This window comes from Idiotropiscis lumnitzeri, chromosome 1, assembly GCF_059441095.1.
Source record: "Idiotropiscis lumnitzeri isolate Australia: NSW breed Sydney's pygmy pipehorse chromosome 1, RoL_Ilum_1.0, whole genome shotgun sequence".
In the NCBI taxonomy this organism is placed as follows: domain Eukaryota; kingdom Metazoa; phylum Chordata; class Actinopteri; order Syngnathiformes; family Syngnathidae; genus Idiotropiscis; species Idiotropiscis lumnitzeri.
In genome coordinates, this window is record NC_142391.1 from 43,336,360 (window position 1) to 43,356,462 (window position 20,103).

Consider the following 20,103-nt stretch of genomic DNA (forward strand, 5'->3'; position numbering starts at 1 on the left):
TGGTGGGGCTATAGTAAAACATACACATAAGGTACAATTCGTGGTTTTATGGTGAGTTTTGTTTTATTTTAGTTTTGAAATAATGGCCGTTGATGGAGTTTGACGTTTCGATTTTCCATACATGAAATGTTTTTGAGTCGGCTGCATAGAATTGAAAGGGAAAAAAGTTATTTTTTGTAGTAATGGTGCTATATTTTGAACATTTGTAAAATAGAAAGAACTGTAACCAGAAAAGCATAATACAGTAACTTGTGGGGTGCAAACAAAAAGAAAAATAGAAAAAAAATATATATCAAACGTAGTGTCCATCATCAATCGCATTGTTATTGAACGCACTTATCACGCGTTTCCTTTGTAAACCGGAAGCGGTAGTTATGTGAATTTGCAAATCGCTAACAATCAGGAAGTGTAAAGCGCTTGCAATGTCAGTTGTCTCGTGTGTCGAGGTTTTATGTTGTTAAATTTTAGTCCGCACTTTTCATTGTGACCACGATGACAAACGAAGGAAAAGGAAAGCCACGGTTTTATATCTGCAGCTGTTTCATGACAGACAACATCTTTCTCGAGGACTACAAGCTTCACGTTCGCTTTATGACAGAAGAGCAGTTCAGACGAGACTATGAAGCAGTAAGTTGTGTCCAGCGCTACTTATTTTGATTGCAGTATCGAAATATGGAAACCCAGCTAATCAATTTCACGTGTATATTACAGCTTCTGAAGAGGCTTGGCTGCGTTACGGAACAACAGTTTGAGGATCTCCTGAAGAAGGCAAGTGCGCTGAGACCTTATGTTAATAATATTTTGACCAGTTAGTTGGGAGCAAAGTCTTCAAAAGTTTGTTAGTGAACAATTCTGCGTTCTAGGGACGAAACGGTTCGCCCATTTGTAAGGAGGGAGGCCTGAAGACGAGGTTTTTTAAAAGAACGGACTAAGCACGGATGTGAATGAGATTTCTTCCCTAAAATTGCCATAGTAATAACTAATGTCTTCCGCAAATAAGACATATCTGAGTATTCTAGAACTGTAGCATGATATAATTAGTATATGAATAATGGCCACTCGGACCCTTGAGGTATTCCAGAAGTCACTTTAATAACTTGGATTTTATGATGTTTTAAAGTGAACATATTGATATTGGTCAATCAATTTTTTTCAGTAGGATGCAATAAATAACTAATAAATAACTAATAAAGTAATGTGAAAATGCTTGCAATATATCTACGCTATTATTCATTACATATGACAATTCGAAGTTTTGGTCCAGATTTTAAAAAGTATCTTTGATGAGTTCATGGATTCATGGAAGTTGACATGCTTAATTTGCTTTTGTGGACGACATAACTCTTGGCTCCTATATGAGAGCTGTCAGTTGAAACAAAGGAGGGGATTAGAAAAACCTTTCAAAAAGTTAAAACATCACATAATGTCGAAAAAGATATGTGTTTCGAGTCAAGTCTAAAAGTTTATACTGATAGAATTGACTGGATCAGATTGGTAGATATTTAGAATTTTTGTTTGCAAAATCTGTGATCGGTTGTAATGTCATAAATTGTCAATCAATCAATGACATTATTGATCAGATCCTTAAAATAAGACATTCCAGTAAACACTTGTTCACTCCAGGGACATCTGTGCTGCCACCGTTAATAAGCCAAAGTTTCTCAGCAGAAACAGTTGGCTTTTTTTCTCAATTGTTTTTTTCACCCAATATTTTTTAATACCATTGTTTTTTTTTTGAGGGGGGGGGGGATTCCCCTCCCCATTTTTATTGTGTAAAATGTGTACCAGCAAGAATTTTTTTAGGTCTTAATAGGGTTTTATTTTTAAGATTTTTTTTCCTAAGCATTTCAATACGCATATATTTTACACAAATTTTGGCTATTTGTCAGCCGGGGCAGTCTCAATTCCCTGCAAATAGCAGGGGTTGTCTGTACAGTAAATAAAAAAAGTTGTTTAAATAGAATAGATTTGGGCCATCTTTTGATCAGATTGATGATTGGGTATTTAAAAAAAAAAAAAAAAAAATTTAAAACCGCTGATCAGTGATCGGCTCCAAAATCCTGACTGTGTGAGGACGAACAGCGGCGCTTTTTCTTTTTAAACTTCTGGATATTTAAACTGTGTGGACTTAATTGACATTGAATTAGAGTACTAATTGATGAGCACTTTTAACCTCCAGGCGGCGATGTTGTTGATGACTTACTTTTGCTCCTTGTACAGCACTTTGAATACAGCCTTTGTCTTAGAGTGCTTTATAAATACAGTGGAGTTGAGCTGAGTTGAGACTGGGTTGCCAGGCTGGCGTGAATAAAACAAAAACGCTCTTCCTTCTATCTTTCTTTCCTGTTTCATTACTAAAAAGGCAAACTGTGTTAAAACGCAGATTTTTAACTCTAAACAAAAAGACTTGTCAAGTCATGTAGTTCAAGTCTTAATTCATGTTGAGTGTCTAAGATATCAAGTCCTAAATCAAGTCAAGCTGCTTCCAATTTTGGGGCAAGCAAATTACAAGTCCTAAAAATCTCAATTTGTTCCCATTTTCCCCATCTCTGGTTATTTTGTAAACCACTATTGAGCCACTGGATGTTCATTTTTTACTTCTCTTAGATTTCCCAGGAAGTGGACAGGCGAATGTGTCTTGCTGAGACATCTGTTGACAGAGCTGCTGTCATTAAAAAAACATACCGGCCTCTGCATCCTCATGTCTACCATCTGCAGGTACAGTATTTCTTCTTGAAGGTGTCACAGTTATGTACCCTAAAAAAATTCTGATGTATTTGCATGCTTCCTCTTAGGAGACCTTCCTTGCGCCAGAGTTCATGCATATAGTCAAGTACTGTCAAAGTCAAAATGTCACACTCAAAGGTCTTCATAACTTGTTGGAAAGAGAAACAGGTGAGCTAAACAAAATTTTTACATTTCATATAACTTGTTGGGGGGGCGTCACGCTGGGCAACTGGTTAGCAAGATGGCCTCACAGTGCCGAGGTCGTGGGTTAGATTCTGGCTCCGGCCTTCCTGTGTGGAGTTTGCATGTTCTCCCCGTGCCCGTTTCCTTCCATATTCCAAAAACATGTATGGCAGGTTGATTGGACACTCTAAATTTCCCCCAGATATGGGTTTCAGCGTGTATGGTTGTTCGTCTACATGTGTCCTGCGATTGGATGGCGACCAGTTTAGGGTGTGCCCCGCCAACTGCCCAAAGATAACTGGGATGGGCTCCAGCACCCTTGTGAGGAGAAATCGTACAGATAATGGATGGATGGAGGACTTATTGGACATTTATGAGATAATTTTCAACAAAGTAATGCAACTATAATACAGTTTAGTGTATGCCACCCAGGTTGACACTTTTAACATTAATCAGTTGTGCGTCACTTACATAATGGTACGTTGCAAAGATAAAATGAAATTACAATGAATCCACGTTTATCACTTTTTGGAGTGTTTGCCTCGTCATTCCATGATTAATATTTTTACACCCTGCTCAGAGTATTGGCCTGTCGGCCTGCTGCTGGCTCACTATGAAAGATAGCTCTGGAGTGGAGACCCAACTTCCAATCACTATTCAGTAAGCAAATGAGACGGTGTCAAGTTTCTAATAGCAGTTTGCAGCAGTAAACTGCCATTGCGAAGCAATTGAACTTTGTTAAACTCACTCATAGTGTTTTGTGTAGTGTCATACTTAAATGCTAATAACATAATTAAAACATGAGTTTATTTTTCTTGGAAATCTGTATTTGTTCAGTTAACATCAACAATCAAAATCATCTCACAAATTACCGTATTTTCGCAGTCATAAGGCGCACTTAAAAGTCCCAAATCTTCCCCTAAAATAACACAGCGCCTTGTAAGGCGACTGCGCTCATTATATGGACAAAGTATCACTCGCGACCATCAACCCTTTTACTCATTGGGCTGTTCGGAGTGCATGTTAGCACACCCTGCTGGACAAAGTGTGAGTCATCTATGCTTCAAAGTGACCATGACTATACATTATGTGACTATGGTGTTTGGGTGATGGTGTGGGAGAAAGCTGGACAAAAGGGCAGCTGTCCACAATGTTGTAGTCTGTCTTATCATTTATGTTATTGCAAGCAAGAAACGTCCCAGGTTTAGACAACAGACAAAAAGCCCAAAGCATAACAGCAAATCTCTCTAAACAGCCATGTGATTTGGCTGAGTCTGAGTGGCTCCCAGAAGGCATTGCTCTAATGGCTCCCAAGAAGCCATTGCTATATCATTTTGTGTTATTTTTATTTCTTTTTGGTATATTGATGGCATGAGAGATACATGTTTTGTGTTAATCTTATTTCTTTGTTTCATTGTTTGCTTGTATGCTGAGTTTTTTTTTTTTTGTTGAAACCGTGACTCCAGTGAAGTCCCTCCCCTGACGTAGTCTTGTAGACTATTGCCATGATGCCTATTATTGGTTAGAGTCATTGTTAATGATAGCGATTGTCAATGGTATCATAGCAACTGTCTTTAAAATGTGGCAATTGCTTATGGTATTGAGGCAAAGTGAATTGCCATGGGCTGAGTCAGCGCGAGCAGCCGAGCTATTGCTATGCTAAAAGCAGCTGAGCTAGCGCCTTGTAAGGCGGCGCGCCCAGTGTGTGCTTCAAAGACAGAAATAGCACCCTCAACAGGTGTTGCGCCCTTTGAGGCAGCGTGTCCTATGACTGCGAAAATACGGTACTTCAAGTTGTGATGTGTTTCTATATGCCCTATTCAGTACTGAATTCCATTGCACTGTCTTCTTTATTTATCTAATTTATATATTTGTCTGTATTATTGTTGTATTGCACTGGAGAGGGGAGCCCTCTAATCTCGTTGCACACTTGAGTACAATGACAATAAAGGGATTTCTATTCTATTCTATTTCTATTCTAAGCTGTCGCCTATTCACCTAGAACAGAGTGTGTGTTGCCCATTGGCCTATGGATTGTCACAGCACAGTGAGAGAGAACTGTCTGCTCCCTGCCACAGATGAGCACAAATTATGTGTGCATGCAGACCCTTTAAGAATAAAAAACCCTTGCTTACACTGCAGAGAAAATACTCAAAATTAAAGTGCAGTGTGTCGTGAATACCCATAGATGGCAGTGAAGTCCAAGATATGGAGCATATCCAGGAGTTTCCCCCGATATGCTCCATGGGTAGAGTTTACAAGGAAAAAGTCCTGAAGCTTTTGGCCTCTTAATACGTCCACTTACTAGCAGGTGACCATGGCCGCATTGCATCACATTGCATCACGTGACAGACTCCATGTGCTCTGCGGCATGTCTGCAACATGCCTTTCCAAGAATATGTTCTATGCCGGCCCACTTGTCAAAACATGGTATTCAGCTTGATTAAGAACATTAAGAACATTTTGTAGCAAAGACATTTTTGGGGTTGACTTCCCCTTCAAGGGCTTTTTTTGTGATTACTAATTAGCACGGCCCTTTTGGTCTGTGGAGTGTATTTCGTGCAAATGAGTGTGATCGGTTGTCGACATGAAAGTTAAAATCACCATAATTACATGATCATATTTGTTATTAATACTGATACAGATTTAGTGAAAACAATCTTGGTAAATGATTAACAGTCCTGTAAACAACAAATTATGATTACCAAAAAAAAAAAAAAGCTGGGAATCCACCAAAGAGAAGTTTTCTAAAATGGAGGATTCCAGAGTAGCTAAATAAGTAAGTAGCTGAGTAAATGTTAATGTCTACCTTTTTATCAATTGATTTTATGACAAGTAAATCCAATACTGTTCTACCCTTCCACTGCTTTAATATGCCTTCACTGAACAAAAATCTGGTTTTCGTCACAAACATTGTTTGTTAACTTTTTTTTTTTTTATAAATGTCAAATTGCAAAAAAATATTGTGCATATTGAGAAAAAAGTCATGAGATATCCAAAACTACCTTTGAAAACGTTGGCTACTTTTTGTGTGTGTGTGTGTGGGGGGGGGGGGGGTGTTTGTGTGGTGTGAGGGGGGGGGGGGGGGGGGGGGGTTGGCGCGCGTGCAGTCCAGACAATAATCGGTCTATCACTAATTGTTTGCAATAATGTGTGGTGTTGTCAGCATTTGATTTTTTTTACATTTAATTTTCTTAAGTTTACAGTCATGAACAGTTTTTCTACTGTGCTGGGGGAAAAACAGCTATATAACTGTGCCTCAAATGCTGAACCGCAATGAAAAAGAAATCCGGGAGCCACCATGGTAGGATTTTGGGTGGGATAAATTGCGGTCATCTTTTGTACGTTAATACATTTGAAATTGTTTCTAAAGGTACATTTATTGCATCACATTATATAGAGTTTGTTGGCACTTACACACAGAGCAGCCTATAATCACTGCACTATTCTGTTCTAGCTTCCAGAGTTTATCGCTTCCCGGTATTCAAAAAGAGCTTCTGCGTGGATCTGATGAATGAGCTGGAGCACTTTGAGCGTTCTGCAGCACCGAAAGGTCGACCCAATACCATGAACAACTATGGGGTGATTAAACCACCTTTTCTGGCTCCAGTCTATCTTAAATGTGATTACTTTTTTGTTTCTAGCAGTCTCAACTCATATTCATGAAGCTTGCTCCATCTCACTCTGCAAGAACCTTAAAAGGAGACATACAGTATTATACAAGCCCCCATGCTCTCAGTATGACTTGAAATAATGCCTTTTTGCTGGCAGAGTGGCCTTATAGCCCATGTCCGCATTCCAGTACAGTATTCGTTTTACTGTGGATAATGAATGCGTCATCACAAGGTCTTTTGCTATTTGTCTTGGCTTGATATGCACGTTTCAAACCAAAGCACATTCATCTTTGGGACACAGAACCCGCCTCCTCCCTGAGCGGTATGATGGCTGGATGTTGCCATTGGTGTTTATATTTGCATATACTTGTTTGAACAGATGAATGTGGCCCATTCAGGGATCTGAAAATTGTACCTGAAGATCAACCGGGCTTCTGTCGACAATTGTCTTGCTGATTTCTTTTAATTTTCCCCATAAGGTTACACAATGTTTCAATAGATCAGAAAATTCCCAAGACACATATGTGCTTAACATATGTACACCATTTGCAGCAGTAAAAAGTTAATATTTTGAATATAGTTCATTTGATATCCATTATTTTTATGTACATGTAATAACTTTACAAACAAAGTTAAAAAAAATACATAGCTAGCCTCCATGTTCATTAAACACTAGATAACCGTCATGTGTGTCAACTTTGGACTAATACAGTCTCGCAGATTGGAATGTATCTATTTTGTAGCATTAATCTGCAGAGTGATATTCCACTTTTGATTTGAAAGATGCAGTGCCAAATGGTCTTTTGATGGCACGAAATACACTTTGGAGTTCACGAAGTGCAGCAGACATGGTGCTCATTCGCGAGTAACAGGCTTGGACAATGCTGTGGTAATGCATGCAGTATGTCCTCCTACCTTTGGCACATGATGAACAAGTGCTACTATCTTAGCGCCCTAATCTACAGGCGTAAAACCATCTTGCATTATGGACGTAACACCCCATTCCACTGCCGCCTATGGTGGAGGTTTTAGAGAAAGCAGATTCTCCCGCTTGCAGTTAAGCTGGATCCCTTCTCCAAATGTAAATCACTCCATGTCCCAGAAATGTTGACTGCACACAAGCTTTGTGCACCTTGGTTGCTGTTTCTGGTGCATTATGGCATTGTCTGTCTTTGTGACCTCCTCGCCATCCAATGTGTGTCTATTGTCCAGTCGTAAATTGCTCACCTTACATCTAGTTGGACCCAACATGGACCTGTGTGGTGAAAATGTTGCCATAAAAAAAAAGTACATCAAGATAGAGTAGGGGTGTCCCGATCCGATTATTTGTATCAGATTGATCCAGATATCAGCCCAAAAAACATGTCCGATAGTAACTCTCATAAATAAGCAGTGCATTCAAGAATCCACTCCCGTTCATGTATCGAGAATCCGTTCTTGTTCACATATCTAGCAGCGTCGAGAGCGAGTGCATAGCCCACCCGGACAAAGCAACTGTAAAGGAGCTTGTGAAGAGGGTCTGGGAGTCCCCATGTTTATTAAAAATATTGAAGTTTGTGGTTAAAAAAATAAATAAATAAAAATGATGCGCACAAGCATCGCTGTCATTCACATCTATGAGATTCGTAGTGGTGGTTCGGTGGTCAACCAGCACAACAGTTGTGGGCCAGAGTGAAGGCTTCAGGCAACTGGCTGCCCGAGTGGTTGGATGAAGGAGTGCGTGGACGAATTGCTGTGCCTTTTCCTTTTTAACTGTATTTGCACATTTGCTGCTGGATATTAAAATTAAAATGGTGTGGACTTAATCAACATTGGACTCCAGTACAAATTAAAGAGTTGACGAGCACTTTTAAAATCCCGAAGGAGAGCGCACGACCAGCAGGGATATGCGTGCAATACCGCCAGCTTTGGCAGACGCTTCAAGTGGCAGAGGTCTTGTGTAAACAAAAGCGAGACTACGCAGGTCCGGCGCTCTCAATACGTAATTAAATGTATTCATGTTGCATTAATACTATGGCACTTTGACTACATTACTAACTGCCTAACTGCCCTTTTTAACAGGTTACTTAGTAACTGTATGTATATAACAATTTAATAATCAGATGCACCCCATGGTTTGAATAAGTGGTTCATATATTCTCATACCTACCGTTGCTGACTATTGTAATTAGGTTTAATACTATAACTTGATCAAGTCACTTCTAACAATTCATACTAAAAAATAAATGACAGCATGTATCATTCCTGCGCATATATTATTGGACGATATTGGAATCGTATCGTACTGTAGGCCGCAATATTGGTGTCGGAGCAGAAGTGCAAAATGTCGTATCAAGACACCACTAATAAAGATGTATTTTTCAGCTCTGAGTTTCTCCATGCTGAACTATTTACTATCACTCAGCCCAAGCGTGTAAAATGAATGAAGTGTTTCCTTTAAACGCATAGTAATCATACTTCATACTGACTCTAAAGAATGTAATACTAAATTGTCCCCCCCCAAATTATTTTATTATTCTTGTATTTTTCGTCAAATAGAAATAAAGTATTTTAATAGTAATAGCCTGTCATGTCAGACAGTGAGGGGGAAAAGTGTGTCTTTTTATAGGCTGTATATAAACTTCTCATTTCAACTGTATTATGCCATTATGCATTTTTTAAAACTGTACCCAGGTGTCACAATAGAATGCAATGAGAGGTCTCTGACATTCTTTCAAAATACATAAAGAGTAAGGCAGTTCATCACACTTAATTACCCATTGTCCCACATTTGAAATTACTGTCACATTTTTGGGGGATGATCGAGAACGGACTGTATGAAATTTATTTATTTTTTGGTCATATCACCCTGCCCTAGCAGAGACCCAACTCTTTGTATACAACAATGAAAAGTAATTTCCCCCCTTTAGGAATGAAAGCTGGAATGGATTCTTAAATGCCAGACTTAAATTTGTTCAGTCATCTAATAGCGTGCCTTTCTTTCCTTCACAGATCCTCCTAAGTGAGCTCGGCTTTGATGAAGGTTTTGTCACACCTCTTCGTGAGCAGTACCTCCACCCACTCACTTCTGTGCTCTACCCTGATTGTGGAGGTCACTGTCTGGACAGTCACAAAGCCTTTGTTGTCAAATATGACATAAAGGAAGACCTGGACCTCAGCTACCACTACGATAATGCAGAGGTCACAATCAATGTCTCCTTGGGGAAGGACTTCACGGAGGGAAACCTTTACTTTGGGGATATGAGACAGGTGATCATGTGATCAATTCTTCAATAAGCATGTGAAGCAAAACAGATCATTTACAATTCCTGACTAGCTGCAAGAATTTTCGTTTTTGTTTCACGTGTTTATTTCTTGTAAATTGCTTAACAGGTTAAGTTAAAAGGGCACTATAATTGAACACTTCTGTTTTATTCTGCTTTTCTTATACGTGGTTTACATCACATTTATTTTGTTGCAGGTGCCTTTAAATGAGACCGAGTGTTCAGAGATTGAACACAGAGCAGGTGAGGGCATTCTTCACCGAGGCCAGCACATGCACGGTGCCCTGCCTATCACTTCTGGTCAACGTTGGAACCTCATCATCTGGATGAGATCTTCACAGGAGCGCAATAAACTTTGCCCAATGTGCAATAGGAGGCCAGCACTGGTGGAAGGGGAGGGATTTGCTGATGGATTCACCAGACACGCTACTCCGCGGCTTGCCGACTTCTGTGAACTCACCTGACATGTTGAGGCACCACATATTTGACTGGGAGTGTGTCCATTCCATTATTGACATGCGACAACTTTTTCAAAGGTACCACTACGATCCAATTGAGTTGATTCAAGTGGGTACTAGGTAGGGAAGTTTATGTGCCATGTGAAGGTAGTGTCCTTAAACAACAGCGGAATATGGCTGTTGTGTCAAGTGAACATTTTGCTTTGCTGCCTCTTTCATCAACCAAGCCCATTAAGTGCTGGCAAGTAGTGCACATATCAGTATTTTTGTGTCTGAAGATGGGGCACTGCCCCTAGTCGTGAATCCCCAATAATACCAGTCAAACTGGTAATCTTTTGTAAAATTGCACAATAAATATCTAAATTGCAGTGAATTGTGAGGTTTATTATTGATATGGCCATGTTTTGGTGAGAGTTATTGATGGTACCAATTACAAACTCCATTGGAAGTCATTGTACTTTCATTGCTTACAAAGTCCAAAAACAGTGATCAATTGGCACCAAAATTCATGTGGACATCCCGACCTATGACCACTTCAACATATCAAAAGGATTAATCGTGGGTGTCGCCACAGGCTGAAGCGGACAAGAGCAAGAATGAATTTACGCTTTCTCATATCAATCAGCCACAAAGAGGCTGATTGATATGAGAAAGGGCAAATGTGGAAGTGAGCAGATGTACCATCGTTCGCGGTTAACCGCTTCCCGATTGTCCGGGGCAAGTGAAATTTGGCCACGGGCAAGGTAAAATTATGGGCCACCTACCCGACCGGGCAAGCATTTTTTTTAAAGCAGACAAATATCTTTAATTTCGACAAAAACCTACGATATTTCGGCCGAAAATTGACAGCCGGAAGTTTTCTTACCTTCTGCGCATCTTACGTTGGAAGTGTGCATGTTTGGAATTGTTATTTCCGTTTCCGTTTATTACAGAACATGGAGAAACGTGCGACTATTACAAAGTTTTTTTCGAGAATTCCAAGGCTAAGCCCTCCAAAACAAACGGATAAAGAGCTTCAGCCATCAACATCGGGAGTTAAACGAAGGACGAAGGGAAAATCCAAAATCCCAGCACTATTTAAGCAATGTTGTGACGCTACTAGTACAGTTACGAGTACATCTTCCGGTAACGATACTGAGGCCACCTCAACGGCCTGGTCTTAAAGGAATACACAAATTTCCCACACTCATAATTTACTCATGTGATTACTCAATTAATAGGCTCTCCTGGAGTTAAAATTGATAATCTGGATTGCTCTAATATCATTTTCCCAATTTAACATGCAGATTTGTTAATTATTAAAACTACAATTAACATTTTCAATAACTGCACAGGATGATACATGCTGTTGTGAGCAGGGTTTCATGGTTGATGATGAAAACAAGATTAATTTATGCTTATCAGATTATATGTTTATTTACATTTGTGGCACACATTTTACAACCATAAACATTTTATAATTAGTCTTGCTTTCACAGGACCAGTTCTACCTGCCAGCTGCCAGCTCCTTTCGGACCTATGCTTCATTGACTGTTTCTTAATGCCTGCAACGTCTGCAACATAGAACTCATGAAGGAATAACATAATCCTGGGTCAGCAGACACCTAATTAATGTGTTAATACATGATACATTTTTATATAAGCAACCCTTATGATTGTAACGTATTTCTAAATCTTTCTAGGCAGGAACTGTCCGAACAAAAAATTCATGCAATTTGTAATTAGACACTTTGTCATACAAAAAGTCACTCAGGGCAAGGTAATTTAATCTTTGGGCAAGAGAAAAAAATTTTTCACTTGCCCAAGTTGGGCAAGTAATTTGGCCACTCGGGCAAGGCAAATTTTAGTGGCACTTGCCCTAAGTTAACTTCGAACCCTGTGTACATGGATGTTTGCTGGGAGGAGTGCGCAGCTTCTTTGAACATTGATGCTCCCAAAGTGGACTAAACGCACATGCCACTCCACAATGTGCACCGTTTAGGAAGAGGACTTTTTCTGAAATCAACACCCACTCACTCTCACGCCGAAGCTGGCGGCTGCAAGGGGTGTCGGACATGAAGACAACTGCCTGAGAGGACAAAGCCAGCCGCGATATGAAGCCGCTGGAAGAGGAGTTCATTTTGTTGTGCCAACACCTTTTGTTTTAATGGCCTGAAACTAATTGTTGCTATTAGCCGTGATGTTATCCTACTATTAGGGGTGAATATAGATCCATGCCCGCCTACTGTTAGCATGCCTCCTGCGAGTTGACTCTAAATGTTCGAAATATAACCAGTCGGGCTTTCGTGTGCACATTCTTGCTCTTGTCCGCTTCAGCCTGTGGCGACACATATCATAGATGATTATAAACATGGCACAGTATTTTTGATTTTGTGGAGTTGATCACATGAGCTCACGTTTGATGTCAATAAATTCAACCTATTGTGCAGAACGTTTTTCTACATTCACAAGTTGAAGTGAACAAGAGTAGTAATGTGCTGTTGGAGTTGAGTCACCGTGGAAATGAGAAGTAGTTAGTAAAGCAACCTTTAAAAGCCAAACTTACTCCAATGCGTGTTCGTTTTTTTGTACTCAAGAAGAAAAGGGTCAAATAAAGACTCAACAACTGATTAGAGTTCCGATATTTAGTTTCTTCAATTTCTGGAGTTCAGGAAATAGCACAAAGACAGACATCTGGGCGGCTTTTTCTTAATCTCACGAGAAACTGCACTCGGGCGAGCGCAGTCGAAAAATGCGCACCATCTTTCAGCCCAGCTTCAGTTTTTATAGGAGTTTTTTATGTCAAGGGTAATGTAGGTTGAATCGGTCATCCTCGCTCCCTCCCACGACACGGGTCCACGTCCAGGGGAAGGTCCTCCCCAGGTTAGTCATTGTCTGGATAGTTGATTCCCGTCTGGTCCCCAAGACTGGCACGCCAAGGCTGGCCTTCTCCGGCGGGCAGTCTCTCCGTCTTTCTCCCCGCTGGCATTCCTCTGTAATCTGGTCGGTGTGCGTGTGTATGTGCCTGTGTACGTGCAAATGTATGTATCCGTGTGTGTGTGCACGCGCGTGTACGTGCAAGTGTATGGTGTGTCTGTGTATGTGCAAGTGTGTATGTACGTGTGCTCCGATCGCCAATTGTTATGTCTTTCGGAATGTGTTTTTCTTTTGATAGCGTCTGTGTGAGTCCTCCAGTGCCCAATTTGGTATGTTTGCATCGCTACAGCCAATGTGGAGAATGTGCTTCGTCGTATTTGTCCATGAAGTGCTGTGAAGGTGAGGGCAGCTCATGGAAATGCTATGTGCGCAAATCTATTCTCACTACTGAGAATTTCAATAAAGTTTACACATTTAAACTAAGTACTATAAATTTAGCATATGAGAATAATATAATAAATTAGTAAACATCAGGCCTACAATCCCAGTCATTCTCGTGACCCGTGCTTCTAGTTTCATTTGATAAATGCTTCTTGTTCCATCCATGTTTAAAATATTCAGTAAATATGAACCTGCTAACTTTAATAATCGACATTCTGTCCCGTATGTGTTTAAAATAATGCCAGCAATCGTAATAGAATCCTTCAGTGCATTTGCATTTTGGTGGCGATCGGTCGCCGTTTTAGACAACAGAACTGACAAAGCAGTATTACCTCACTTGCCTCCCTTCTGTGACGTAGGGACTTTAACCAGAAAAAAATAAGCCGAGTTCCCAAAGGGGGCGTGCCAATTTGTTGTAAATCGTACCACAAAAAACCTTAAATCACTATGGAGTCTTTTAGGTGGGAGCGTTTTAGTTCTGATGCCATTTTCACATGCAAACCCATTATATAAGTGTCAGTAGACCATTGTGCTTGACAAAATCAGTTTTCTTGGCAATTAAGTTGACGTAAAGTTTCCATCTAAAGACACAAGGAGCAGTGCACTCAACAGTACAGTATTTTTAATGTAATAAATATTTACGTAAAGCAACTGGTGGGTATTTTGACACATTTTCCAAATAGGCCTGCGTATGAAGTTGTTCATTTCTCATACAATATTTGTGACAATGAAAACCTGAATGCTACAACCTGCTTAATAAAACCATAAGAACATCAAGACATTTGGTTGTTTCTTTTTGTTCCAGGTAAATATCCCAATGTGAGTATGTTTCACTGACTGCGTTGGGTGGCCACGGTCAAATGAGCAGGTTCTGAGGGGTCAGAGATGCAGTACAGCTTTTGAAAACGAAAACACATACACAATACAACATATAATACAGAAAAACTATTATACTATACAAGAATAACTTAATATCATGTAAATAGCCTATACTGTATGTTAAATACATCGCTGTACTTTTGAGGGGCAACTCAGCCTGTCATAATGCTGTTTTCATAGGTGGACATAACAGTACGGTACATTTACAAAATATTGCAATAATAGTACGCCATATACATCAAAGGAAGTAACATGACATGGAAGCTTATATTTTTCAATATGTAATTATATGTTCAATAAATTTATCAAAAAAACATTGGTTCAAAAGAGAGTTTTTGAAAGTGTCTGCGACTCTCCCTTTTCTCTCCAGTTTGTCAATCATGCTGCGAGCAGGCGTCAAGCATCCACTTCATAACGTAGTCTCGCTGCTCATGTCTCGTGGCCGGTGGTGGTCCATGTCTGAGTCGTCGTCAGACTCCATCTCTATCTTGACCTGTGGGACGGGGCAGGCCATACCTCGCCCCATTGGCATGGCTGGAGATGACGGGCAGGAGATCTTCAGATGGAGGGTAATGCTGAGGAAGGGCAAGCGCCGGTTACAGTATCTCACACACTCAGGCAAAAACATGACGACTTTGAGGAGGGAGGTCAAGGGAGGAAAAACGGGTTTGTTGCTGAGATGCCAGACAGAAACTACAGCAGCTCATCATGGAATCTAGGGAAAAAAAGGACAAGCGATAGGGAAGGGCAAGTGGTACAATAGGGTGATTCAGCTAAATCGGTTACATTTTAGTGTTCAATTCCAAATTAATTATAATAATATACAATAATAATGTATTTTTAAATGAATATCTTATGACAAAGACCTCAATTTAGGGAAAACACTTTGTTGCCTAAATAAGTTACTTTATCATTAATTAGTCGGTCTTTTGTCATAAAAACTGATGATTTATTTATGTATGTTAAACTACTTCACACTGTACCTGTATGTGCATCTTATACCATGCACTACAGTCAAATTTGTGTTTGCTTTCTTTCCAAACCATGGCTCTTTCAAAGCAATGCAGACATGATGGTCCATTTGCGCAGAAGGAATCAACAAAACAAATTGAGGCGTTAGAAGGTGATATGTATTTGTAGGGCAAAGGTATCGCATCCAACCAAGTTTACTTTGACTTTACACTTTGGAAGATTTGAAAAATTTAATTTTAGTTCAATTATAGTGGATTTGGAACATGGGTGAAAAAAGAAACAACCAAAGTAATAATGATTCTTGATATATACGGATGAGTCTAGAAATAAAAAATCTAGGAATGAATCTCATAAACATGACATTTGTCCTTTGGACACCAAGTTTTTGTTAATCATCACATGAAAGATAAACATCCTGACCAATGGCTTACAGACCCAGCAAATATACAACATACGTTTGAATTATTTTCATAGCCCCTTTCATGGACACATTAAAGGGGATGTCATACCCCCCAAAAGTCTTTGCAATAAAATGTTCTATTGGCCTTCACTAGTCTAAACTTGGCATTCTATGAATATTGCGTTTTGGAATATGAGTTAAGCAGCAAAATCCCCTGTTTTTAGTTATCTGAGGGGTGGCTATTTTGTCACCTTTGACAACTGAAAACGACGTCACAGTTGCTCAGGGAAAATGTAACAACCAATGATGGCTCACATCCTTTCTGAATCGTAACCATGATTGGTTGTTAGTTAATCCCAGAGCAACTGTGATGTCATTTTCATTGACAGCATTGCTCCCTGAGATGTACAAAAACGGGTGGATGTTGCTGGTTGACTCATATTTCACAAAATGCTATATTAATCATATTGCTGTGTTCAAACTAGTGCAGTCACATTGATCATATTACTGGAAAAAAAATTTTTGGGTTGACTTCCCCTTTAAGGAAAAATGCAACATATACAACATGAATCTCAGTGCACACCCTGTGAAACATTCAGTACTGAGCACAGGCAAAAAAGAAGCAAACATTATACAGCAAGTAGGATTATAATGATCTGCATTGCCTTAAAGTGCATGGAGAGGAGCAATTAAAACTCAGATTAAGCACGCCAAACTATGAGGACAATGTTGCACAGACAATTGCTGAATGTAGTATGTCTACAATTGTCTATTATTTATTTACATTTCATCCAATAATAATACAGGAAATTACTAGAAGAGGAAGCAAAAAACTCATGGGTCATCGCACAACTTCTAATACCAAACTAGCATTCTAAGAGAATTAGAAGCAACAAAATAAAAAGCAACACACTGACGTAAGAAGTGTTATTTACATTCAACTATTATAGCAACACAAACTAATGGTGTTTTGAAATAATTCTCTTATTTTTCCCAAATCGAAGTCATGAATTCATCATTTCATCAGACAGTGGATGTGCACCTGATGAACTGGGCAGCAAATAAAAGTGTATGGTGATGGAAATCAGGCCTGCACACAGATGTGTGCACCTTTGGATATTAAATCAAATCTGTACACTTCAACTTGATACTTTTTCAATCTAAAATCAAAACTAAGCGTAAACTGCAGATGAAGGTTAGTTCATTTCTTGCACCTCAGGGACAAGAAGATGAGTTTCAGTAAAGTATGCTTTTATTATCAGAAAACGTGGTTTCTCCCTCAAAGTAGAAAGTTGACAAGTGGCTGCCACCTTTGTGGAATCGTCGATAAAAAGACATGAAATGAGCACTTCACACGCTCCTGAAATCTTCAAGAACCAAAAAAAGACCTACTCTGCTGCCCACACAGCTCTTCGAATGAATATTTGTCCCATTTAAGTGGAGTTTTTAGGGCAATTGATTGTTTAAAACATCACAAAATTTCAGCCCTTATCTGTGAATATTAGTAACAGAAACAATCAATGTACTGTTTTACTCAAATTTGAAGGCGTTTTGACCGAATCTTCTTTTGGCGATATCGCACAAAAACATTCCTTTTTCCAGGACTCAAAGTCCGATGTTCAAAATTATTGGTGCATTCTATTCAGAGTAAAGTGGTCATTCCAACTGGAATCAGTATTTTGTCTGACTGTCGTTATTTCTACTTTAAGTGTACTGTGAGTACCACTTATTGAAAATGGTGCCATGTCAGTAGTCTCTTGTCAAATCATTATATTATAATTTTAATTTAAAGCCGGATTTTTTTTTATGATTCACCACTGACGCACTAAATATTTTCGATACAGTGGATTCAATTTGAGTTATTAACATATTACATACTGTACAATACACAAGACCGCAACGTAACTTATGTGAACCAGATGAAAAATGATACAAAGTGCAGAGCATATAGGAAAAAAAGTCACCAAGAAGGGAGAGGCAACATTTCAAATCTTTTGAGTAATATATGAAGCTGTGTGCCTGTATGAATGGTGACAGTAAAATGTGTGAGGGCTGTGAAGTTTCACACTTAACTCTCTGGTCCTCTGCCTTGTGTTGAAAGCAATGTGACACGTTTTATAAGTCACAACACACACTTATGTCGCGCATCTAGTTATCTGATTGTGGGATGCCTTGTCACTGCATCAAAGTGCACACGGATGCGGCAGTTCTGCGTGAACGCTAACTTAGAACATGAGCTCTAATTTGGAAATTTTACAGAATATGCAAAACAGGCTGTTGACATCCTGAATGTAATCTGGATGTAATATTTACATTTTGAACTGCTAACTTCTTTTTACACTTAGAAGAATATTAAAAAAAGTGAGAGGCCTGAGTCACATCATGCGTTTCTAACAATGAATTTTATACTTTAATTATCACTCATTAGGGAGCGGCACGGTGGGCGGCTGGTTAGCACATTTGCCTGCCTCACAGTTCAAAGGTGCACGGCTCCAACCTTCCTGCGTGGAGTTTGCATGTTCTCCCCATGCCTGCGTGGGTTTTCTCCTGTTACTCCGGTTTCCTCTCACATTCCAAAAACATGCGTGGTAGGTTGATTGAACACTCTATATTGTCCCTAGGTATGAGTGTGTGCGTGGATAGTTGTTTGTCTCTGTGTGCCCTGCTGGAAAACAGTTCAGGGTATCCCCCACCTACTGCTGAAGACAACTGGTATAAGCTCCAGCACGCCCGTGACCCTAATATTTAATATAATAATCACCAAATGATTAATCTACCATCTATGGTAATAAAGGTTTTTCAGATGGTTCGGACCTGAAATGAATGTGTGTGTGCGTGTTTGTGTGTGTGTGTTAAAGAGGATGCTGTGTAGCAGACTGCTGGCAGTATGCCCCCCACTCAGACTGTACACCATCAGGATAGACCAGATCTTTGTAGGGGATGTGCAGTTTGAGGACACAGTACCTGCGATCCAAGTCTGAATCGGAACTTGGTGAATGGTTGGCGTAAGGGCTGTACTTATCCTGCAAATCAATACACGCACGATACACGCAAACACACATTCCCACAAAACACGCGCACACACGAAACAAGATCAATTATGGCCTGCAGGGGGCAGCAAAAGTTCATATTTCTCACCTCCTCTTCACTGACTTCCAATTTGGGCCTTTTCTTTTCCTTCCCCCCCTTCTTGTCATCATCCTTCTTCTTCTTCTCTTTCTCTGGCAGCAGGTCATCCATCCAAGCCAGGTCATGCTGGGAGAAGACCATGTCCAACATTTTGCGAATGACCATCAGACCCAGGATCTGTAGTTTAATGCAGCATGATGCGCATACAAATGTTCATATTCTCACCAACATTTGTCTCTTAGGCAGGTTGTGGTCAATATATGATGTAGTTGGATGGCATTTGAAGATGGCATTAGCATGAATCACATGTATACTTAATATACATAGCTTGTCTATGTACGACAGTTTGTTTCGTGGCCATGTACTGTTGTAACCCAGCCATGAATCTGAGGACTTTTGGAGCATACACAAGACATTTAATCTAATAACGATCTTAAAATGCAGTTTAAAAAAAATATTATCTCATACCATGACTGGGAAGATGATAGCTAGAAACGTAGATTTGAGAATCCAGAGTACAGCCAGGCATATGATCTGGATTAAGGTGAACAGGTGGACCCTTCTCAGTGGAACATGACGCAGGTAGGAGAGGTCAGGTTGATGCTTTGATGGCATCATGTACAATTTAATCCGGTCCCAGAACTGTGGAGGATGAATAAAACCAGGTAGTGTCCGTTTCAAATTATTGCAGAAGTTATATTGGGTCAATTTTTATAACAAGTTCTGACGGAATGCATTATCAGAGCATGAATTATTTAAGCATGTGGCAGAGGGGTGAAGAAGTTAATTGAATGCAGACCTATAAAATGTATGAGCAATAACTGAATATTTGGATGGTTCGCTTACGTACGCTTCAGAATGGCTGAGCATGATAAGTGTCAGCTGCACGGAAGATATGGAAAATCAGTCTGGAGTAAAGTTGTGTTGTATTAAATTAATTGAACAGGCATAATGTACACAGGTACAATATATGAACATTCCAAAGTAAAAGGTTGCCTCAAAAAGAAAATTGTTTAGCACTGCACACTATCACACTAAGAGATTTTAAGAGATCTTCATTACCTACTTATAGTTGCTAAATGAGATGGTCAAAATATTTGAAACAGCTCCCAGTGGGATGCAGTGCACTTCCTGAACTAATACTCCCCTCAACAGTGTCAATCGAAAGTGAGCATTGTAAT

The 20,103-nt window shown here is 39.6% G+C and overlaps 2 protein-coding genes across 2 annotated transcripts in view; one reads left to right on the forward strand and one right to left on the reverse strand.

Moving 5' to 3' along the window:
- Positions 1–315: 315 nt before the first annotated feature.
- On the forward strand, positions 316–10,613 carry ogfod2 (2-oxoglutarate and iron-dependent oxygenase domain containing 2). The gene is made up of 7 exons (XM_088301776.1): positions 316–627; positions 712–768; positions 2,608–2,718; positions 2,796–2,895; positions 6,368–6,492; positions 9,516–9,773; positions 9,985–10,613. Exons 1-7 carry the CDS (start codon positions 493–495, stop codon positions 10,249–10,251), a joined length of 1,053 nt encoding a protein of 350 aa, XP_088157902.1. The 5' UTR covers positions 316–492; the 3' UTR covers positions 10,252–10,613.
- Positions 10,614–14,170: 3,557 nt separating this feature from the next.
- Positions 14,171–20,103, reverse strand: part of slc4a5a (solute carrier family 4 member 5a) — a 50,710-nt gene continuing 44,777 nt past the window's right edge. Inside the window, exons 23-26 of the mRNA XM_088301787.1 lie at positions 19,391–19,564; positions 18,932–19,099; positions 18,758–18,816; positions 14,171–14,996 (exon numbers count right to left, since the gene is read on the reverse strand). Coding sequence (XP_088157913.1) covers positions 14,831–14,996; positions 18,758–18,816; positions 18,932–19,099; positions 19,391–19,564 — 567 coding nt within the window. The 3' untranslated portion in view covers positions 14,171–14,830. The remainder of the gene's footprint in view (positions 14,997–18,757; positions 18,817–18,931; positions 19,100–19,390; positions 19,565–20,103) is intronic.